General features: G+C 37.0%; 1 protein-coding gene across 5 annotated transcripts in view; it reads right to left on the bottom strand.

Annotated features, from left to right (window-relative positions):
- Nucleotides 1–20,745, bottom strand: part of LOC100031960 (cytochrome P450 2J4-like) — a 153,002-nt gene that overhangs the window by 37,929 nt on the left and 94,328 nt on the right. For 3 of the 5 annotated variants that reach the window (XM_056815036.1, XM_056815035.1, XM_056815038.1), the window contains 2 exons: nucleotides 14,465–14,625; nucleotides 3,813–3,989 (listed from right to left, as the gene is read on the bottom strand). The exons of 1 other annotated variant lie outside the window; for it this stretch is intronic. In XM_056815036.1, coding sequence (XP_056671014.1) covers nucleotides 3,813–3,989; nucleotides 14,465–14,625 — 338 coding nt within the window. Of the gene's footprint in view, nucleotides 1–897; nucleotides 1,034–3,812; nucleotides 3,990–14,464; nucleotides 14,626–20,745 lie in introns of all 5 variants that reach the window. One more of the 5 variants, XM_056815037.1, reaches the window with a different exon arrangement.

Here is a 20,745-nt window from a genome sequence, read left to right as displayed (position 1 = left end):
TCACACAGCTGGGAAGTGTCTGAGGCCAGATTCGAACCTAGGACCTCCCATCTCTAGGCCTGGCTCTCAATCCACTGAGCTACCCAGCTGCCCCCAACACATAGCTTTCTGATGAACAAATAATCATAGTTCCACTAAAATGATAAAAAACCCCACAAAATCTAATGGGAAAATTTACACTTTTCACTCACTATATTTATTTTTAAGAGTCTGGATTAGAGAGAAGTTTGTGTTTTCCTGTATCTGGGTGCTGGGTCAGCAACTCTGCTTCTTACATTTCTTTGTCCTTAGTTATTCTGAGGAATGTCCTTCTTTTAGCAAAATGTGATTAATAACTGAAGTGGACAAGGATTCTTTTCCTGTCTATAGGCTCATCAACACTGGAGGATTGAAAGTGGTGGACAAGTTGATAGACTACCTACTAATTAGCTATTGACCAATTAGCGATATCTTGGGATATTCTAATATTTATGGAGTTCTTTAAGTTTTGAAAAGCACATTAACTTGTTTGATTTTAAGAACACCCATATGAGGGAAAGGCTATTATTCTCATACTGATGTTGAAATAAGTTATATGTTTTGCTCAGGATCACATCATTAGTAAGTGCTTGAGGCAAGATTTGAACTCACATCTTTCTGGCTTCCAATCCTATACTCTATTGTACTGACCAACAACTACCATCAAATGAGGGGTTGAACAAAATTTTGATGTCAAAAAGGGTGCTCATGATTGTGAAGGATAGCAATCACTGCTGTATTCCAAAGGCAGATGAATCAAGATGATGTATGTAAGTTACTTTGCAAATCTTATGTCTCTACATAAATTTATCTTTTCTCCTGGGGAGAATCCAAACAGGGTGCATGAAACTTTTTCAAGGCCTGCGGCCATCATCATACCTTGGATCTCTGGATAAAAGGCCATATACAGCAGAGCCCACCTCAGAGTGGTCGAAGTTGTCTCTGTTCCAGCAAAGAAGAGGTCCAGGGTGCATGCAACTAAATTGTTTTCATTAAAACTAGAGGTGATATTACCCTTAAAATAGAAAGGCAAATACTAATTGGTTAATTTAAGAAATTTCTGTCTCTCTTAGAACATGAAAAACAAACACCTTAAATGGAGGACTGTAAAATGTGAGGGGGACAGATATTGTGCTTCCTATTACTTCCCAAGAATACATTAAGGGTTCATAAGAATGAGAGCTCCTATTTCCTTTGGACTGGGAGACTTACTGAGTACTTCTCCCAAAACACCCATATAGATAAATATCATCCTTATTTTATTCAAATGAAAATCAAATTTGATCCTCTACACCTTCCTCTCTCTCTTTTCTTTTCCCTCCTTTTTCTCTTTCTCATTAACATTTCCTCATTTCTTATCTTTCTTTTCTTTCATCTCCTCTTCCTTCTTTTCCACTTTCTCACCATTTTCTTTTTCCAGTCTCCTCATTATTTCCCTAATTTTTATTAATTTCCCTACTAAAGACCTACCTATATGATTATCAGTAGCTATAGATATTTCTTCTTCTGGTAGAGATAAAGATGCATGCATAATGAAGAATGTAACAGCTAGCATTTATATAGAGTCTTCTACATGCCAGGCACTGTAAGACTGGTTTTAAAAATATTTTCTCATTTGATACTCACAACAGCTCTGTGAGACACTTTTCTATTATTTCCTTCATTTAACCATTGAGAAAATTAAAGCATACAAACATTTAATGTCATGTACCTGAGTCATGTGCTAGAATTTCAGGACAGATTTGAACTCAGGTCTTCTTGACTCCAAGCCCAGTGCTCTTTCCATGTACTACCTTCCATTAGTTGCAAGTTCATCCCTCAACTGTTTCATACTTTTAAAATAGACACTAAATCAAGACATCTATTTTTGTATTCCCATATCTTTGCTCTATGATTATTGGGAAAATCTCTTAATCTCTTTTGATTTCTGTTTCTTAATTTATAAATTGGAGATAGTATCTGTGCTGGTTATCTCATGTCATTGTTTGGAGTGAAAAACAGAAGCAAGGAAAAACCGAATGACAAAAAACAACCACCATTTTGTAAGTCTTGAAAGACATGAGCATATAAGTAGCAGTTGTTATTATTACTTATTGATTTCTTTTTCTTTAACAACAAGAAAATGAACAGTATTTAAAGGCTTTACAACTTGTTGGTTTCTTGTCCCCCAGTATTGTGAGGTAGGAAGTGCCAATAATATTGTACCCATTTTGCAAAAGAAAATACTGAGACTTAGAGAAATGGTTTGTTCCCAGGGAAACATGATGGATAAATTCAGTTCCTCAAGTTCAAATATACATCCAGCATTCTTGAATGATAGAGAACATTACAAAATCTTAAAGGGAACTACAATTCTGTCAAATTCAAGCAGAACTGAGAACCACTCTTTGAATATAGGTTGAGAAAACTGATACAAATGCAGTGAAATGATTTGTCCAAGTTCCCTGAGCTAATAAGAATCTGAGGGCAGATTTGAACTCAGGAGGATGATGAAGTCCAGAGCTTTATCCACTCTGCAACCTAGCTGTTTTATTACAAAGGATACACACATGCAACAAACACACTGACCATATGTTTAACATCTCTGATCCAAGTCCAAGTGATACCTGAATTTAAAACCTTCTAAAATTTACCAACATTTGATCACTTCTTTTTAATCCATGACATTTTGTGTCAAATCATTTCACTCAAGGGAATTATCCCTCCATTACTCCCAACTGAACTTTGCCTTATAACATCCTTCCACCTTATTCTGCCTTTAGTGAAGCAGTAGAGCCAGTTAATCCTTCATCCTCATGACAGATTTGGGTCATGAAAAAATAGCTACTATGTTCCTTGAAGATTTCTCTTGTCTAGACTAAACATATCCTTTTGCTTTAACAAAAACCTCGTAGAACATGATTGGAAAGACTCCCATCATGCTGGCTTACCTTCTTCCAATCTTCTCCAGTTTTGAAAATCCTTCCACAAATGTGACCCTCAAGATGGAACAGAATTCATGTATGGTCTACTGGATATTTCAGAGTGGATATATGGGTGCTTAGGGTAACATTCAGTTTTCTCACAATTGTGGGCTTTGGCATTAATAATGTCCAATGTGATTGTGAAGAGAATATTTGTCTCATAAATTTACCAGTGGACACTGGTCCCATCTCTACACAGATGCTTAGAGGTATTTATATTTTGATAGCCTATATAATTAATAATTTATTTTTATGGTGTTTTAGTGTTTACAAAGAATAGATACACAACATTTCTTTGGAATTGAGGGCACACAGTATTAAATAAATGAGAAAAGTAAGATGCAGAGGGATGAATTAGTAAGGATAAAATATCCGAGCCAAGACTTAATCCCAATCTGAGTAGGGTACAGCCTGGGAAACAGAAAGAGCTGAGTTCAAATCCCACCTCAGATTCTTTTTAGCTTTGGGTAGGATAATTTGATTAATTACTCTGTTCCTCAGTTTCTTCATCTATAAAGGCAGAGAGATGAATTAAATGAGCTCTAGGATCTCTTCTATATCCAAATAAAAACTGAAATTTTAGAACCACCACAACCTACATATAATTCCAAGCACTCCCCCACCACTACCACATACACACTCCATATCATTTACATAAAATTGAAATATTATTTCTATTCAGGACATTCCCCAGGTAGTCTATGAGGAAAGATGCTCAAGTTATGAGACAGATGTAAATTTTGAATATATTAACCTATTTCTTCCTCCCCATCTAAGGCCCTGATTTTTTTTTCAGTACATTGTGCATGTTTTCTGTGCTTTCTCCATTACCTTGGACAGCTCCTTCAGGTAAGCATCAATGAAGTCCTGGGCTTCCTCCGAGTTTTGATCTTCCTTGTGTTTTTTGATCACATGGACTACAAAAGACTCTAGTTTCTGGAATTCTCTAAAGAGTTTTTTGTGAGCTCCTGGTAAGAGTTTCATTATCCTAGGAAATATATCGAAGAACTAAAACATAAAAAAGAATAAAAGAAGAAGAATGAGTTCATTTCTTTTTGAGTCCTCCTATTCCTTTAAATTCTTTATTCTAAGCCTGGCTTGGTTTTTTGACTTTTTAGTGGGCCATGGAATTTACCTTTCGAAACTCATCCTCCTTTTAACTGCTGCCTCTTCTCCCATAAAATTGAATGCATAACCTCCAGCCTGGCATGCAATCTACTCTTGTTTCATATGCCAGCCCCTTGGCCATATATTGATGTACCTAAATAGTGGTAGTCTCTTTGTGACCGAGAATGACAATTGTCTTTGTGCATTATCATCTATTGATGTACCCTCATGTGGCTTTGAAGTCCAAAGACTGAGGCGCAAAGTTTGTGGCACATGAGGCATGGGACCCCAGTTGTTATAGGTAGTGCAGTTGTGGCCTGATGTTGGCATACACGCTCAGCGGCAAGACGTCGACGTCGTTCATTTTCAAAGGTGGTGGCGGCATGGTGAATGTGGGTTCGCCAGTTGCTTCTGACAGTGGCAGCAAGTTCTAGTTGCTTTGGTGTAATGCCAGCCCACTTCAAGTTTGACTTTAGCTAATGCTTGAATCTTTTCTTTGGTCGACCTTGTTTCCTGAGTCCAGCTGACAGTTCACCATAGAATACCTGTCTTGGTATTTGCTGTGCGTCCATGCGGATGACGTGTCCAGACCATCGTAGCTGGGTTTTGAGGACCATTACTTTGATAATGGTGGAGTTGGCTCCATTGAGGACTTCCTGGTTGGTGATTCAGTCCTGCCATCGGATCCTCATGATTGACCGGAGAGAGCATTGGTGGAATTGCTCCAGCTGTTTCATGTGCTTCTGGTACAGTGTCCATGTCTCACAACCGTACAGGAGCAAGCTGAGGACCACTGTGTTATACACTTTGAGCTTCATCGCAGTGCTTACACCTCTGTTTTGGAGGACTTTGGAGCGCAGCCGCCCGAGTGCCTGACTGGCATTTTGGATCCTGGCATTAATCTCGTGGTCTAGGGACCTGTCATTGGTGATGGTGCTGCCCAGGTACTTGAAACTGTTGACGTTGGAAAGCTATGTGCCATTGATTGTAATACACAGCTGGTTCGTTGGCCTCCCTGATGCAGGTTGGAACAGCACCTCTTTTTTGCTGAAGCTGATAGTCAGGCCAAACAGTTTTGTTGCTATAGAGAACCTGTCCACAATGGTTTGGAGATGATTTTCTTGGTGGGCCATGAAAGCACAGTCATCTGCGAAGAGAGCTTCCAGGATGAGTCTCTCTGTTGTCTTTGTTTTTGCAGTCAGGCAGCGAAGGTCGAATAGTGAGCCATCCAGTCAGTATTTGATGTAGACGCCCAGGTCTAGATCCATCACAGCATGTCGTAATACTTGGGTGAAGTATAGGTTGAATAGTACCGGAGCCAGGACACAGCCTTGTTTCATGCCATTGGAGATGCTGAAGCAATCAGAAGTCTCTCCACCAGATAGGACTTCCCCTGTCATGTTGACATGAAAGAGCTGGATCAGTTTGATGAATTTTGCTGGGCAACGGAGCTTGCTGAGGATCATCCACAATGAGTCCCTGTTCACTGTGTCAAACGCCTTTGACAGGTCTATGAAGACAATGTAGAGACTCAGGTTCTGCTCAAGGCATTTTTCCTGCATTTTCCTCACTGTGAAGACCATGTCGATGGTGCTGTGATCTGGTCGGAAGCCACATTGTGATTCAAGCAGGTTCTGCTCTGAAACAGATGAGTCTGTTGAGGATAACATGGGCGAGGATCTTTCCAGCAGTGGAGAGTAGTGAGATGCCTCTGTAGTTGTCACAGGCTGCTCATGAGCCTTTGTTCTTGTATAGGGCTACGATGGAGGCATCTCTGAGTTCTAGGGGCATGTCTTCTTCTTCCCATATGCTGTTCAGCACTATGTGGAATGCCTGGAGTGCCTTTCCATTTAAGGCCTTGTACACCTTGGTTGGGATCCCGTCTTTACCGGGTGCCTTGCCTGCACTCATCCCTTTCAATATTGTCATCAGTCATTCCCCTTTCCTAGTCAGTCTCACAATATTTAAGGAAGGAAGGAAAGAATAGATTCTTTGGGGGAGAAATTGCTAGCACTTCACTTTGTGTTTTCCCAGCAACCATACAGAATTCTCTTCTCTTAGATTTCCATTTTGCTCTTCTAAGAGAATAATGCTATTTACCATTTTTGCTTATTTTCTTTCATAGCAGATCCTTGATGAGTTAAATGAAATGTTGGGTAACTGACTTTTTTGGTAACGGTCACTCACTGATCAACTAGGAGAAAGAGTAGATGATGTGGTGGAGTAAAACTCAGGAAGACATGAGTTAGAATTCCACTTGAGACACTTATCCACTGTTTGGAAAATCATTGATTTCTTTCCCCTTAAAATGGGAATAATAACAGTAACTAGCTGAATGGGTTATTGTGAGGGTGTTAAGGAATCAGCTAATCTACAAACATTTATTAATCATTTAACATGTATAACATCTACTATGTGCCAGGCAGTGGGCTAAATGCTAGGGGAAAAAAAAGAAAGGAAAAAAATACCAGTCCCAGTATGAGACTGGTCCAATATGATGGTGATGGGAATGAACTCATAATCTAATGGGAAATCCAATAGGTTAATAACTAGAAACTTGCAAGATATATGTAGAATAGTGGAAATGGAATTCAGAAGGGTAAGAAAAAAAGGAACTAGAGACATTGGGAAATGCATCTTAAAGCTGAAGGTGAAATTTGAACTGATTCTTTTTTTTTAAATTCCAGTTACAAATTTACTTAGAAGTTTTCCAAGGTTATGTGATTTATATTGTCTACATCCCCTCTTGTATCCCCCCTCCCAGAGTTGAAAAGTAATTCCTCTAGGATATACATGTATTATCACTCAAAATCTATTTTCATACAACCCATTAATTATGAGAGTAATCTTGTAAAATCAAAAACCCAAATCATGTACCCAAATAAACTCATTATAAATCATGTTTTCTTTTATATTTCTACTCCAACAGTTATTTCTTGAGATGTGGATAGCCTTCTTTCTTATAAGTTCCTATGTGTTCTCTTGGATCAGTGAATTTCTTTTAGTAACAGAGTCAATCATATTTGATCATCCCACAGTGTTTCAGTTACTATGTCCAATGTTCTCTTGGTTCTGCTTATTTTACTCCACATCAGTTCATGTAGGTCTTTCCAGTTCTTATAGAAATCAAGCAGTTTATTCCTTATAGCACAATTTCATTCTATCACCATCAGCTGTCATAATTTGTTTAGCCATTCCCAAATTGATGGTTACCTCCTCTTTTTCAATTTTTTTTGCTACCACAAGATCACAGCTATAAATAGTTTTGTACAAACTGGTACATCTCCATTTATTCCATCTCTATCTGATACAGATCTAATCGTGGTATTGCTGGATTAAAGAGAATGCATTCTTTTAAAGCCCTTTGGGGGTACCTAAGAGTTGTATTGATTTGCATCTGCCTAATCAAGAGAGACTTAGAAAAATTTTCATATGATTATTGACATAGATACTTCATCTGAAAACTGCATATTCATATCCCATGATCATTTGCCGATTCAGGAATATAATTCTTGTATTCCAATTCAGGTTCCTTATAAATTTGACTTAGTACTCTATATATTTGAGAAATTAGACCTTTATCAGAGAAATTTGTTATATTAGAAATTTTCCCAATTTTTGCTTTTCTTATAATCTTGGTTACATTAGTTTTGTTTGTATATGAATTTTTAAATTTTACACCTTGTAATGTTCTCTGAATCTTGTTTGGTCTTAAATTCTTCCCTTCTCCATAGATCTGACAGGTAAATTGTTCTATGTTCACCTAATTTACCTATATTACTCTATATACTTAAATTATATACCCATTTTGAGCTTATTTTCCTATACGGTATGAGATATTGATCTAAACCAATTTTTTGCCCTGCTGTTTACCAATTTTCCCAGAAGTTTTTGTTGAATACTGAGTTCTTACACTAAAATCTGGGATCTTTGGGTTTATCAAACTCTAGATTGCTGAGTTCATTTACCCCTAGTCATTTCCATTTAATTATCCTCCTACATCTTATCCAGTACCAGACTGATTTGATAATCATTGCTTTGTAGTACAATTTAAAATCTGGTACTGCTAGACCACAATCCATTACAGTTTTTCATTAGTTCCCTTAATATTTTTCGTGTTTTGTTCTTCTAGATGAATTTTATTATTTTTCTAGTTCTATGAAATAGCTTTTTGTTACTTTGAGAGGTATGACACTAAATAAGTAAATTAATCTGGGTAGAATTGTCATTTTTATTATATTAGCTTATCCTCCCTATGAGCAATTAATGTTTTTACAATTGTTTAGATCTAGTTTTATTTGTGTGGAAAGTTTTTGGTAATTTTGTTCATATGATTCCTGTGTTTGTCTCCGGAGATAGATTCCCAAATATTTTATATTGTCTCATGACAGAGCCATAAGACATTTTAGACCCATTGATGAAAGCAGTCACAACAGACATATTTGCAAGTCTGTTTCAGATTTGGCAAGGCCATCTCAGGCTACAAGTTGCAAAAATAATTTTTGATAAAAGCATTTCTCAAAAGTAGTTGATGGAATCTGGCACAATACAGTTTTAGGCTATGAAAGGTTATTTTAAGTCCATAAATAAACCTTGAGCTGGGGTTAACAATATTCTTATAAAAGATAAACCAAAGAAGCCTTTGTACCCTGAATGTAACAGCCTGTGACATCATGGCACAAATGTGTTCCCTATTTCCTGAGAAGCTGTGCTCTCCTCTTTCTCTTCATGAATCACCTATCATTTTTCTGTGTATTGTTTAAGCACAAAATTCCTATATATACTAGAGTCAATCCTTGATAAAAGAGGTAATGGTATCATTTACATGCTCCCTCAGTTCTTTTAAGTCCTTTACCCACAGTCCTATATGATCCCTTCTCTAAAGCCGGTCTCTGAAAAGAACAAGACCCTGACAGTCAAGAGTGATTTTAAATGGAGTTTGACTTTTGATTTTTATTAGAGATAGAAAGAAATGCTGATGATTTATGTGGTTTTATTTTGTATCCTGCAATTTTGCTAAAACTATTGATTATTTCCACTAATTTTTGAGTTGATTTTTTAGGATTCCCTATGTATACCATCATATCCTCCACAAAGTGATAGTTTAGTTTCCTCACTGCCTACTTTAATTCCTTCAATTTCTTTTTCTTCTGTAATTGGGACAGTTAACATTTCTAGTCATAGTGGTAATAATGGTCATCCTTGCTTCACTCCTGATATTATTGGAATGGCTTCTGACTTATCCCCATTAGAGATGATACATGCTGATACTTTTATATAAATATAACTTATTAGTGTGAGAAAAGACTCTCATTCCTGTGCTTTCTTGTGTTTTCAATAGGCATGTGAGCTGTATTTTATCAAGAGATTTTTCTGCATCTATTTAGATAATCTGTTAGTTTGATAATTGAAATGGTCAAATAAGCTGATAGTTTTTCTGGTATTTAACCAGCCTTGCATTCTTGCTATAAATCCCACCCGGTCATAGTGAATAATCCTTGTGATATATTGCTGTAGTCTCATTGTTAATATTTTATTTAAGATTTTTGCATCTATGTTCATTAAGGAGATTATTCTATAATTTTCTTTCTCTGTTTTTGGTCTTCCTGGCTTAGGTATAAATACTATATTTGTGTCATAAAAAGAACTTGATAAGACACCTTTGCTTATTTTGGGAAGTACTTTATATAGTATTGGAATTAATTGTTCTTTATTTGTTTGATATAATTCACTTGTGAATCCATCTGGTCCTGTGGATTTTTCCTTGGGGAATTAATTGTTAATTACTTCAGTTTCTTTTTCTGAGTTGGGATTAATTAATCATTCTATTTCTTCTTTTGTTAATCTACATAATTTATATTTTTGTAAATATTCATCCATTTCACTTAGGTTGTCAGATTTAATGTCATATAATTGGCAAAAAAGCTCCTAATATTTGCTTCAATTTCCATTTCTTAAGAGGTGAAATCACCATTTTTATTTTTGATACTGGTAATTTGATTCTCTTCTTTCTTTTTTTTAAATCAAGTTAATCAATACTTTATTTTATTTGTTTTTGCCCCATACAAATAGCTTCTACTCTTATTTATTAGTTCAATAGTTCTTTTACTTTCAATTTTATTAATTTCTACTTTGAGTCTTAGGGTTTCTAATTTTGTCTTTAACTGGGGACTTTTATTTTGTCCTTTTTCTTGTTTTTCTTTTGGTTGAATACCCAATTCATTGAATTTGTTTTTTCTTTATTTCCTTGATATAAGCACTCAGGGATATAAATTTCCCCCCAAGCATTGCTTTGGCTCTCTCTTGTGAATTTTGACTAGTTGTCTCCTCATTATCATTCTCTTCACTGAAATCAATGATTGTTTCATGATTTGTTCTTTGATTCAGCAGTTTTGAAATATTAGATAATTTAGTTTCTAATTAATTTTTAATTTGCCTCTCAATGAAGCCTTATTATCATTTTTACTGCTTTCTGATCAGAAAAAAACACATTTATTATTTCAGCTTTTGTGCCATTTGTTTGCAATGTTTTTATGCCTTATTACATGCTCACTCTTTGTATATGTACCATGTTGCTGAAAAGAAGGTACATTCCATTTTACCGATATTCAATTTTCTACAGATAGCTATTCTAACTTTTCTAAAATTTCATTTATTTCCCTTACTTCTTTTTTATTTTTTAGTTAGATTTATCTAGTTTTGATAGGGGAATTTTGAGTTCCCCCACTAGAATAATTTTACTATATATTTATTCCTTTAGCTTCTTTAGTTTTTCCTTTAAAAATCTGAATGCTATACAATTTGGTTCATATATTTTAAATACTGATATTTCTTCATTGTACATATTGCCTTTTATCAAGATGCAATTACCTTCATTATACCTTTTAATCAAATATACTTTTGTTTTAGCTTTGTCTGAGATCATGATTGCTACTCATAACTTCTTTGTCTAGTTGTAGCCCAATAGATTCCACTCTAGCATCTTACCTTTATTCTATATGTATCTACCTGCCTCAAATGTGTTTCTTGTAAACATATGGTAGCATTTTGATTGCTTCCATTTTATGGGTGAGTTCATCCCATTTACATTTACAATTATGATTATCATCTGTGTATTCCCCTCCATTTTGATTTCCTCTTTTAATTCAGATTTTTCTCCTCTAATTATTTCCCTCCACTCCCATGTTTTTTAATCATTCCCCCCTTATCCCTTAGATTACTCCCCCCCAACACTCCCTTTCTTGCTCCCCTTTTTCTTCTCTATAGGGTAAGATAGGATGCTATACCCCAATTAATCTGTCTGTCTTTTTTTCCCTTAGCCAATTCCAATAAAAGTAAGTTTTAAGTATTACCCCATCTTTGTACTTATCCTCCCATCCATCATTATAGTATTCTTTCCCCCATCCCCTGTGCCTATTAATGTGATATAATTTACTTCATTTTATATCTATCTTCCCTTATCTCATAGTGCAATCCTCTTTTTCACCTCTAGGAATTTTTTTGACATATTTTAAAAAGCTTACTACTACACATTCTATATATACTTCTTTAAACTACTATGATAATGATAACAATTTTTAAAAGTTACAGATATCATATTTCCATATAGGAATATAAATAATTTGCCCTCATTGAAACCATTATTTTTCTCTTTCTCATTTACCTTTTTATGTTTATCTTGAATTTTGTATATGGACAGGAAATTACATGTTTAAGTCTTATCTTTTCTTCAGGAATACTAGGAAATCATTTTTTTAAAACCCTTACCTTCCATCTTGGAGCATATTGGCTCCAAGGCAGAAGAGTGGTAAGGGCTAGGCAATGGGGGTCAAGTAACTTGCCCAGGGTCACACAGCTGGGAAGTGTCTGAGGCTAGATTTGAACCTAGGACCTCCCATCTCTAGGCCTAGCTCTCAATCTACTGAGCTACCCAGCTGCCCCCTGGAAATCTTTTTTTAAATGACCATACTTCCACCTAAAACAATATCATCAAGTTTGATGGGTAGGTGAAAGATTTCCAGAATGCCATATTCCAAGCCTTCTAGTCCTTCAGTGTGGAAGCTAACAGATCCTGTGTAATTATATCTCAGGCACCATGATAATTGAATTGTTTCTTTCTGGCCTTTTAGAGGATTTTCTCCCTGACCTGGGAGCTCTTGAACTTGGCTATGACATTCCTGAGGGTTTTCATTTGGGTATTTATTACAGAAGATGATCTGTGTGTTCTGTCAATATAAATTTGACTTTTTTCCCTCAAGAATAAGAGGCCAAATTTCTTGGATAATTTCTTGTAATTTGATGTCTAGGGTTTTTTTAGTCATAATTTTCAGGTAATTAAATAAATCTTATATTGTCTCTCAGGGATCTATTTTCCAGGTCAGTTTTTTTTCCAATGAGATAGTTCACATACTTTATTTTTCATTATTTTGATTTCATTCTATTGTTTCCTGATGTCTCATGAAGGTATTAGCTCCTAATTGACAAATTCTAATTTTTAAAGACTGAGTCTTCCAGGACCTTTTGATCCTCCTTTTCCATTTGGCCTATTCTTCTTTTCATGGCACTATTTTCTTCATTGGACTTTTGTGCCTCTTTTCCCAGTCTACCAATTTTGACTTTTTAGCTGTTATTTTCTTTATCCCATTTTTCTTCTACCTGCCTTGTTTGATTTTTGAGCTCCTTTTTTGGTTCTTCCAGAGGCAGGGACCCATTCTTATTTTTAAAAAGCTTTACTTGTAGTTGCCCGGATCCTATCATCCTTTGTGTGTTCTTTTTGTTCTTTTTCCAAATAGAAGTTTTTGAGAGCTACATGCTCTTTTTGGTTGTTGTTTACTCATTTTCCAATATGTTGGTTTTGGGGGGAATTATATAAGCTGCTTGATGATTCTCTCTCCTCTGCTGGTTTAGAGGATTAGGGGTGAGCTACTGTGCCCTGTCTCTATGTTTCCAATGTAGCCAACCACAAAAACCTTGAAATTTCTAGCCAGATGGACTTTTGATCCTTGCCAGGGCATGAGACTTCAAGAGGTAGGACTGCTATATTCTTTTGTTGGTGATATTCTTGTCTTGGGATCCCTAATTTAGCCTATGCCCTATCACAGAAGCTTGAATGGTAATTGAGGGGGTTAGGGTTGCAGTTGGCCAACACTCTTCTGTGTGTAGTTTTGCTTCTTGTTCCCATTTATTTCATGGATGTTCATCAATTTCCAGCTGACACAAGGAAATGAGACACCAAAGGGTGGGTCTGAGTTGCTCTTTTTCAGGCTTAACACCTATCCTGGGAACACAAACATAGTCAATTGCAAAACCTAGCAACCTATCACTGAAAATAGCATGGTAGGAGGTGGGGTGTTTGGCCAGCATTCCTCTGTGTGAAATTTTGTTTCTGGTTACCTCTAATCTGATGAAAATCCCATCTCTCTGCTTACCTTTCAAGTTTTCTTCAGGAGCAGAGTCCCGTGACTCTGACTTGCTGTTAGATTTGGATTCCTGTCTTTTTGAAGCACTTTTTAAAGATTGATAAGGAAGGATACTCAGAGTGGTTTCAGAATTTGCTGCTACTAAGCTGCCATCATCACTGGCCAAGATGTGGAGATGAAAATGAAAAGCATTCTAGGCATGAGGAAGAACAAGTGCAAAGACTCCAAGTTTGGCAAAAATATATGTAAAACTACAAATTTTTCATATAAGCACTGTAGAAATTATGTTTCTTTCTCTGATGGTCTCTTCTTTCTGTTTCTCTCATTCTGTTTTTCTAGCTGCCTTTGTATCTCTTCTCTATCACTCTTTGTTCTTTTTCTCTCTCTGTATCTTCTGTCTCCATTCTCCTCCTGTTGCAGTGCTGTGGATAAAACCCCTGGCTTCCTTCAAAACTATGCCTAAGTGATACCTTCTAAATGAAGTCTTTCCTGCTCCTTCTGGCTTCTAATGCCTACTCTACCAAAATGGTTTCCCTTATTTTTTATTTGTATTTACACTTACTTGAGTGCATGTTTTCTCCATAAGCAGAAGAATGTAAACCCCCAAAAGGTCAGAATCTACTTCACCTTTGTTACTATATCTCTATCACCTCACATAGTCCCTGACATAGAGTAGGTGTTTAATAAATGTTTATCAATTGATCATTTAGGAAAAGATGTGAGAAAAAACATTACCAGAACAGCATTCTAGAAATGCTTAGATTCCTCAGGCATGGTATTTCATGCCACTGTTTTCAAAAAACTTGTTTTTTTCTTTATTCCTTTTGCTAGTCCCTTTCTCTGCTTAGAGTCACAGCTCTTGCCAGCCTCTCAAAGACTTGTTTCTTTTCCTGTGAAAGGAGGACAGCACCCATCAGACAATTTAGCTCTGTTCAGTAAGGATGATGGTCTATTTACCTGACACTCCCAACTGGCTTGAAGCACCGAGACTTGATTCAAGCTCTTCAGTAGCTCCCGAAACTGAGAATCATGGTATTCAAAACGATTCCCAAAAGTGACAGAACAGATGATGTTGGAAACAGCATTGTTGATCTGAAAGTGTGGGTTAAAGGGCTTTCCTGTGGAATAGAAAAAGAATGGGCCACTCTTTGTGTCACTCATGCATGTTAAAGGAGCCCTGCATCACTTTCTAACTTCTCTTCAACAATTTTTTTCTCCACTCTCACCTCCTCCAAAATGCATCTGTTTTGTTTTTATTTTTATATCAGAAATTGCTTAAAAATATTGAGAAAAAAGAAGAGAGCATCCCAATTATAAAAATGTTTCCATCAAAGCTTGGGATTTACTTGGAATATATTCTTTCAACCTAGGTTACCTGTGTGACTTTAGATAAGTTACTTTATCTCTCTTTGCCTCTATTTACTCATCAGTAAAATGTAGTCTTGACTATATGACCTCTGAGGTGTCTATCAGACATAGAATCTCTACTTAGGATTCTATGTCTGATAGATCATGTGTGTAGTTTCATAAAGTTTAACCATCCATGTGCAATATGTACGATAAATATGTGCATGTCTTTCAACTCATATATGTGAGCATAAAAATTACTCATGACTATATGGATCTGTAGGCAAGTTGCATGCATGTGTGTAGACATTATGGAGTTGATATTATAATTGGAAATACTGGAATGAAAAGAATATTTATGAGAAGGTGATTCAGGAAGGGAAGCAATATGAGGTAGTATTTAGAATAGTGAATCTGAAGCTTGGAAGATCTTGGTTTTAATCCCACCTCAGATATTTACTGACAGGCTGATCTTGTTTTGAGTGCCTTCCTTCTGTTGATTATTTTCATTTTCTATCTATATCTTATTTGGACATGGTGATTTGTGTGTTTTTTCCCCTGAGATATTTCCAAGGAGAGACACTCTCTTTTTCCTTTTTTTTAAAATATTTACATAATTTGGAACAGTGCTTGGCATATTGTAAGCACTTAATATTTACCAACCCAGTAATTGATCTTAGGCAAGTAACTTAATTGCTCTACTCCTTTGTTTACCCATCTATACAAGGGGAATGTTGGTTGGACTTGATGTTCTTTAAGGTTCATTCTTACTCTAAATCTGTGATAATAAGAGGAAATATCAGAAAAGCAGGAGAAGTGCAAACTGGAGGAGGAAGGGAAGGAGGAATAGAAGGAGAAGGAAGAAGCAAAGTATGAAGAAGAAGATACAATGTCCACAACAACATTGTGAGAAAAGATAACTTGGAAAAAATTTAAGAACCTGCATGAATACAATCCCAATCACAATTGCTGAGGCCCATGATGGTACGTGCTATTCCCCTCCTAACTAGAAGGTAAAAAAATTAGGCTACAAAGTAAGATACATGTTTTTGGACATATAAGAATTTATTTAGCTCGAGTATGTGTATTTCTTATGAGAGTATAGTTTTCCAGTCAGAAGAAGAAGGAAAGAAAATAAGTTATTAAGAAATTGAAAATGAAAAAGGAAATAATATAACATATATATCTATTTATTATGTGCATGAATATATAAATATATACATGTAAACACGTACTTATATAATATAATGAAGAAAAGAGCAAAGAAGTTAGAAGAGAAAAGTAGAAAGGGAAGAACAAAAGGGAAGACACCTAGAACAGGAAATCGATGGATAATTGATAGTGGGAAGGAAGAAGAATAAAAGATAAAAAATGGCAGCAGAAGAGTATAGAGGAATGGGTATGAGTACTTGTTTGTATGTTTATACAGAGTTTTGAGTGACCAATCAAGGTAGAACTTCATGTGGGTCATTTTAAGAAATGAGAGATTCAATAGTTTGTGAGCTCACAAAGATGACTATAATGCCATTAAAGAGAATGTACTTTCCCATGATTCTTTTCCAAGCTTAAGGTATTAATTCTTCCTAGAAGAATGTGCTGTGTCTTTGAAAACCTTCTGTAAATGGGGACATTTTGTCTTTCTCTAGTCTAGGTATGATCTGTCTACTCCTAGTCTCCTCAGCCTCAGTTACAAATCCTTTTTCTTTTCAATTTTTTTTAGTTTTTAAACATTATTTTATTTGGTCATTTTCATACATTATTAATTGAAAACAGACAATTTTCTTTTCCTCCCCTCCTCCCACATCCCCTCCCCTAGCCAACGAGCGATTCCAGTGGGTATCACATGTGTCCTTGCTCCGAACCCATTTCCTTGTTGTTGGTATTTGCATTAGGGTGCTCATTTAGCATCTTGCCTCAATCATATCCCCTCAACCCCTGTAGTCAAGCAGTTGCCTTTCCTCGGTGTTTTTACTCCCACAGTTTGTCCTCTGCTTAAAGATAGTGTTTTTTCTCATAGATCCCTGCAGATTGTTCAGGGACATTGCATTGCCATTAATAGAGAAGTCCATTACTTTCGAAGGTGTGACAGTGTCTCAGTCTCTGTGTACAATGTTCTCCTGGCTCTGCTCCTTTCACTCTGTATCACTTCCTGGAGGTTGTTCCAGTCTCCATGGAATTCCTCCACTTTATTATTCCTTTTAGCACAATAGTATTCCATCACCAACATATACCACAATTTGTTCAGCCATTCCCCAATTGAAGGGCATCCCCTCATTTTCCAATTTTTTGCCACCACAAAGAGCGCAGCTATGAATTTTCTTGTACATATATTTTTCCTTATTATCTCTTTGGGGTACAAAGCCAGCAGTGCTATGGCTGGATCAAAGGGCAGACAGTCTTTTATCGTCCTTTGGGTATAGTTCCAAATTGCCCTCCAGAATGGTTGGATCAATTCACAACTTCACCAGCAATGAATTAATGTCCCTACTTTGCCACATCCCCTCCAGCATTCATTACTTTCCTTTGCTATCATGTTGGCCAATCTGCTAGGTGTGAGGTGATACCTCAGAGTTGTTTTGATTTGCATCTCTCTGATTATAAGGGATTTAGAACACTTTTTCATGTACTTATGAGTAGTTTTGATTTCTTTAACTTAAAATTGCCTATTCATGGCCCTTGCCCATTTTTCAATTGGAGAATAGCTTGACTTTTTGTATAACTGGTTTAGCTCTTTATACATTTGAGTAATTAGACCTTTGACAGACGTTTTTGTTATGAAGATTGTTTCCCAATTTGTTGCTTCCCTTCGAATTTTAGTTACATTGGTTTTGTTTGTACAAAACCTTTTTAATTTGATGTAGTCAAAATTATTTATTTTACATTTTGTGACTCTTTCTATGTCTTGCTTGGTTTTAAAATCTTTTTCTTGGCAGCTTGTAATATTTTTTCTTTGGTCTGATAGTTTTTGAATTTGTCTATAACATTCCTGGGTTTTGTCAGTTGGGGATTAAATACAGGACGTGATCTGTGGATTTTTTCAATCTCCACTTTCCCCTCTTATTCTAGGATATCGGGACAGTTTTCCTGAATAATTTCCTTTAGTATTATGTCCAGGCCTTTTCTTTTGCCGTGGTCTTCTGATAGACCAATGATTCTTAAATTGTCTCTTCTTGAACAATTTTCTAAATCGTCTGTTTTGTGAATGAGATGCTTCATAGTTTCCTCAATTTTTTCATTCTTTTCATTTTGTTTTATAGTGTCCTGCTGCCTTGTAAGGTCCCTTAATTCCAGTTGTTGTATTCTGGTTCTTAAAGACTGGATTTCATCCCTGGCTTTTTGGTCATCCTTTTCCTTCTGGTCTGATTTTTCTTTGAACGTCTTTCATCCTCTTTACCTTGTCTTTCATCTCCTTTGCCTCATCTTTCGTCTACTTAGCCTCATTTTCCAGCTGGTTGATTTTGGCTTTCAAGACACTATTTTCTCATTTTAGTTCAAGTGCCTCTGTTTCCAGGTAACTTATCTTAATTTTTTAAGTTCTTTCCCCAATTGTCTTCAGCCTCTCTTGATTGTGTTTTGAGTTCTTCCACAACCTGTATCCAATTTGCTGGGATTTCTGATTTATCATTTGCTGATCTCTCCCCCTCTGTTCCGTTTGCTGAGTAGAAGCTGTCTATTGTAGTTTTTCTTCTTTTTCTGTCGTTTGCTCAAATTCACCCCTTCTTTACTCCCGGTATTTGTCTGTGCTCTTGCTCCTCTAATTTTTTTGGTTTTGGGGGCTTCTGTCATTCTCTCCTCTTGGAGCTTTAACAGGAGATCTCTTGGTGTAGTCTCTGGTGGGGGGTTGTTGTGGTTTGAGCTTCCCTTGTCCTCTGGAGGCTTTTGATTGGATTAAAGTCCAGCAGTCAATAAGGATGGGTGTGGAGCCTGGGCTTCCCTGAGTTCTGGAGACTTTTGATGGGATTAAGTTCAGCTTAGTTGGGTTGGGTGTGCTCTGAGTCAAAAACTTCCTGGAAGGCTGGAGCAAATATGGAGGATCTCCACAGCTCTGGCCAGGCTGCCAGGTCTATGCTCCCTCTCTAGCTCCTTTCCCGTCTTCTGTGTTGGATGCTCTGAACTTGGTACAGCCCTGCTCGCAAGGTATGCCTTTCAGACCAGCACCTTTGCCCTCCCAGTAGTTCCTGCTTGTTACAAGGGAATCACTTTAAAAGACTGATATATATTAATTTAAGGTCGCCAAGGAATCAGCTATGTAATTCCTAAATGAAAAACTCAAGTCAGCCGTCAGCCTTTTTTTGGAGTTTAATTACAATAGGAGCAAGAAAGGAATTAGAGATATAGAGAGAGAGAGAAAGGGGAGAGAAGGGAATAGGGCTTAAATACCCCCTCTGTTTAGGCTGGGCCAAAAGGCCCAAGCCCTTAGATAGCTGGGGCAAAGAAAAGAGATCAGTCCCTTTCACTCACGTGTCCAAAATGGAGAAACAGTCTCAGAGGCCCCCACCTTCAGCTTCCTTCAGAGCAAGCTTCCTCAGAGCCCAGGACCCACACCGCTCAAAAACTCAACCACCCCTCCCGAGTCTCCAGACCCTCCTATCTTTAAGGACACCATCCAAGTTGCCTCCCCTCAGTCCTCACATCTACCAATCACTCTTCATCAATTTCCCTGTCAATGGAGGCTCTCGCTTAACCCAGGACCGCCCAGAGGTTTCTGGCTTTTGCACATGTCTGTTGAAGGTCATATTTTTCAAATGATTAAATCTTTACTCCTTTGTTCCAGCCCTTTCTAAATCCTGTTAACTTGAGTATGGTAGAGATTGGAATAATTAAATTTTGATCTAGGCTGCAGCCCTTACTCAATCCTATTAGGACTGAATAGGGTGGAGTATCTCCATTGTATCAATTCTAAAATCAATCAAGACTCAAAGAAATTCCTGTTCTATGCTTAAGCATAGATCAAAGTCCTTTCCATTGTTCAGCAAAGGGTTTCTGTCCTAAAGTAATCTTAAGAAGGGAAGAGAAGGAACCTCCCATGCCAATGGAGTTCCCATTCCAATAGACTATCAGTAAGAAATTTTCCAAGTATGAAATATCCCAATGGTGAAATTTTCAACAATTATAAGTCTAAGGAAATTTGGAGGAAATTTGAGGTTTACATGCTACAGCTGGAATCTCAGCGCTTTGGGTGGGAGGGGGGATGGGTCCTGGGACCTTCCTTCTGTCTTCCCCTTAAACCTGAGTGTTCTCGGATTCTGGCTTTTGGGAGACATACCTTTTGAATTAAGTCCAGCAGGAGGGTTACTTGGCTCTGTCTTGTTGTTAAGTTTGATTTTTCAGTCCCCTGGGGTCATTCAGTTTGTGATCAGTTAGGCAGGGTATTCAGAGGTCTGAACTACTGCTCCTTCTAGGCCGCCATCTTGACTCAGCCCCTTTAAATTTTCTTTAGTGAATTTAGAATCTTATTCCTTGATTACAAGAATCATATTCTTCCCCTCCCTCCCCTCCCCCCCACTGCCTCCCAAAGCTGATGAACAATTCCACTGGGTATTACATGTGTCCTTCATAAGAACTTATTTCCTTGTTGTTGCACTTGGATGATCATTTAGAGTCTACATCCCCAATCATATCCCCCTTGACCCATATAATCAAGCAGTTATTTTCTTTGGTGTTTCTACTCCCACAGTTTTTCCTCTGAATGTGGATAGTGTTCTTTCTCTTAGATCGCTCTGGGTTGTTCAGGAACACTGCATTGGCACTAATGGAGAAGTCCATTATATTTGATTGTACCAGTGTATCAGTCTCTGTGTATAATATTCTCCTGATTCTGCTCCTCTCACTCTGTATCAATTGCTGGAGGTCATTCCAGTCTCCATGGAATTCCTCCAATTTATTATTCC

This window comes from Monodelphis domestica, chromosome 2 (assembly GCF_027887165.1).
Source record: "Monodelphis domestica isolate mMonDom1 chromosome 2, mMonDom1.pri, whole genome shotgun sequence".
Taxonomy (NCBI): domain Eukaryota; kingdom Metazoa; phylum Chordata; class Mammalia; order Didelphimorphia; family Didelphidae; genus Monodelphis; species Monodelphis domestica.
Note: the sequence above shows the minus strand (reverse complement) of the source record. Positions and strands in the feature narration are given on the sequence as shown.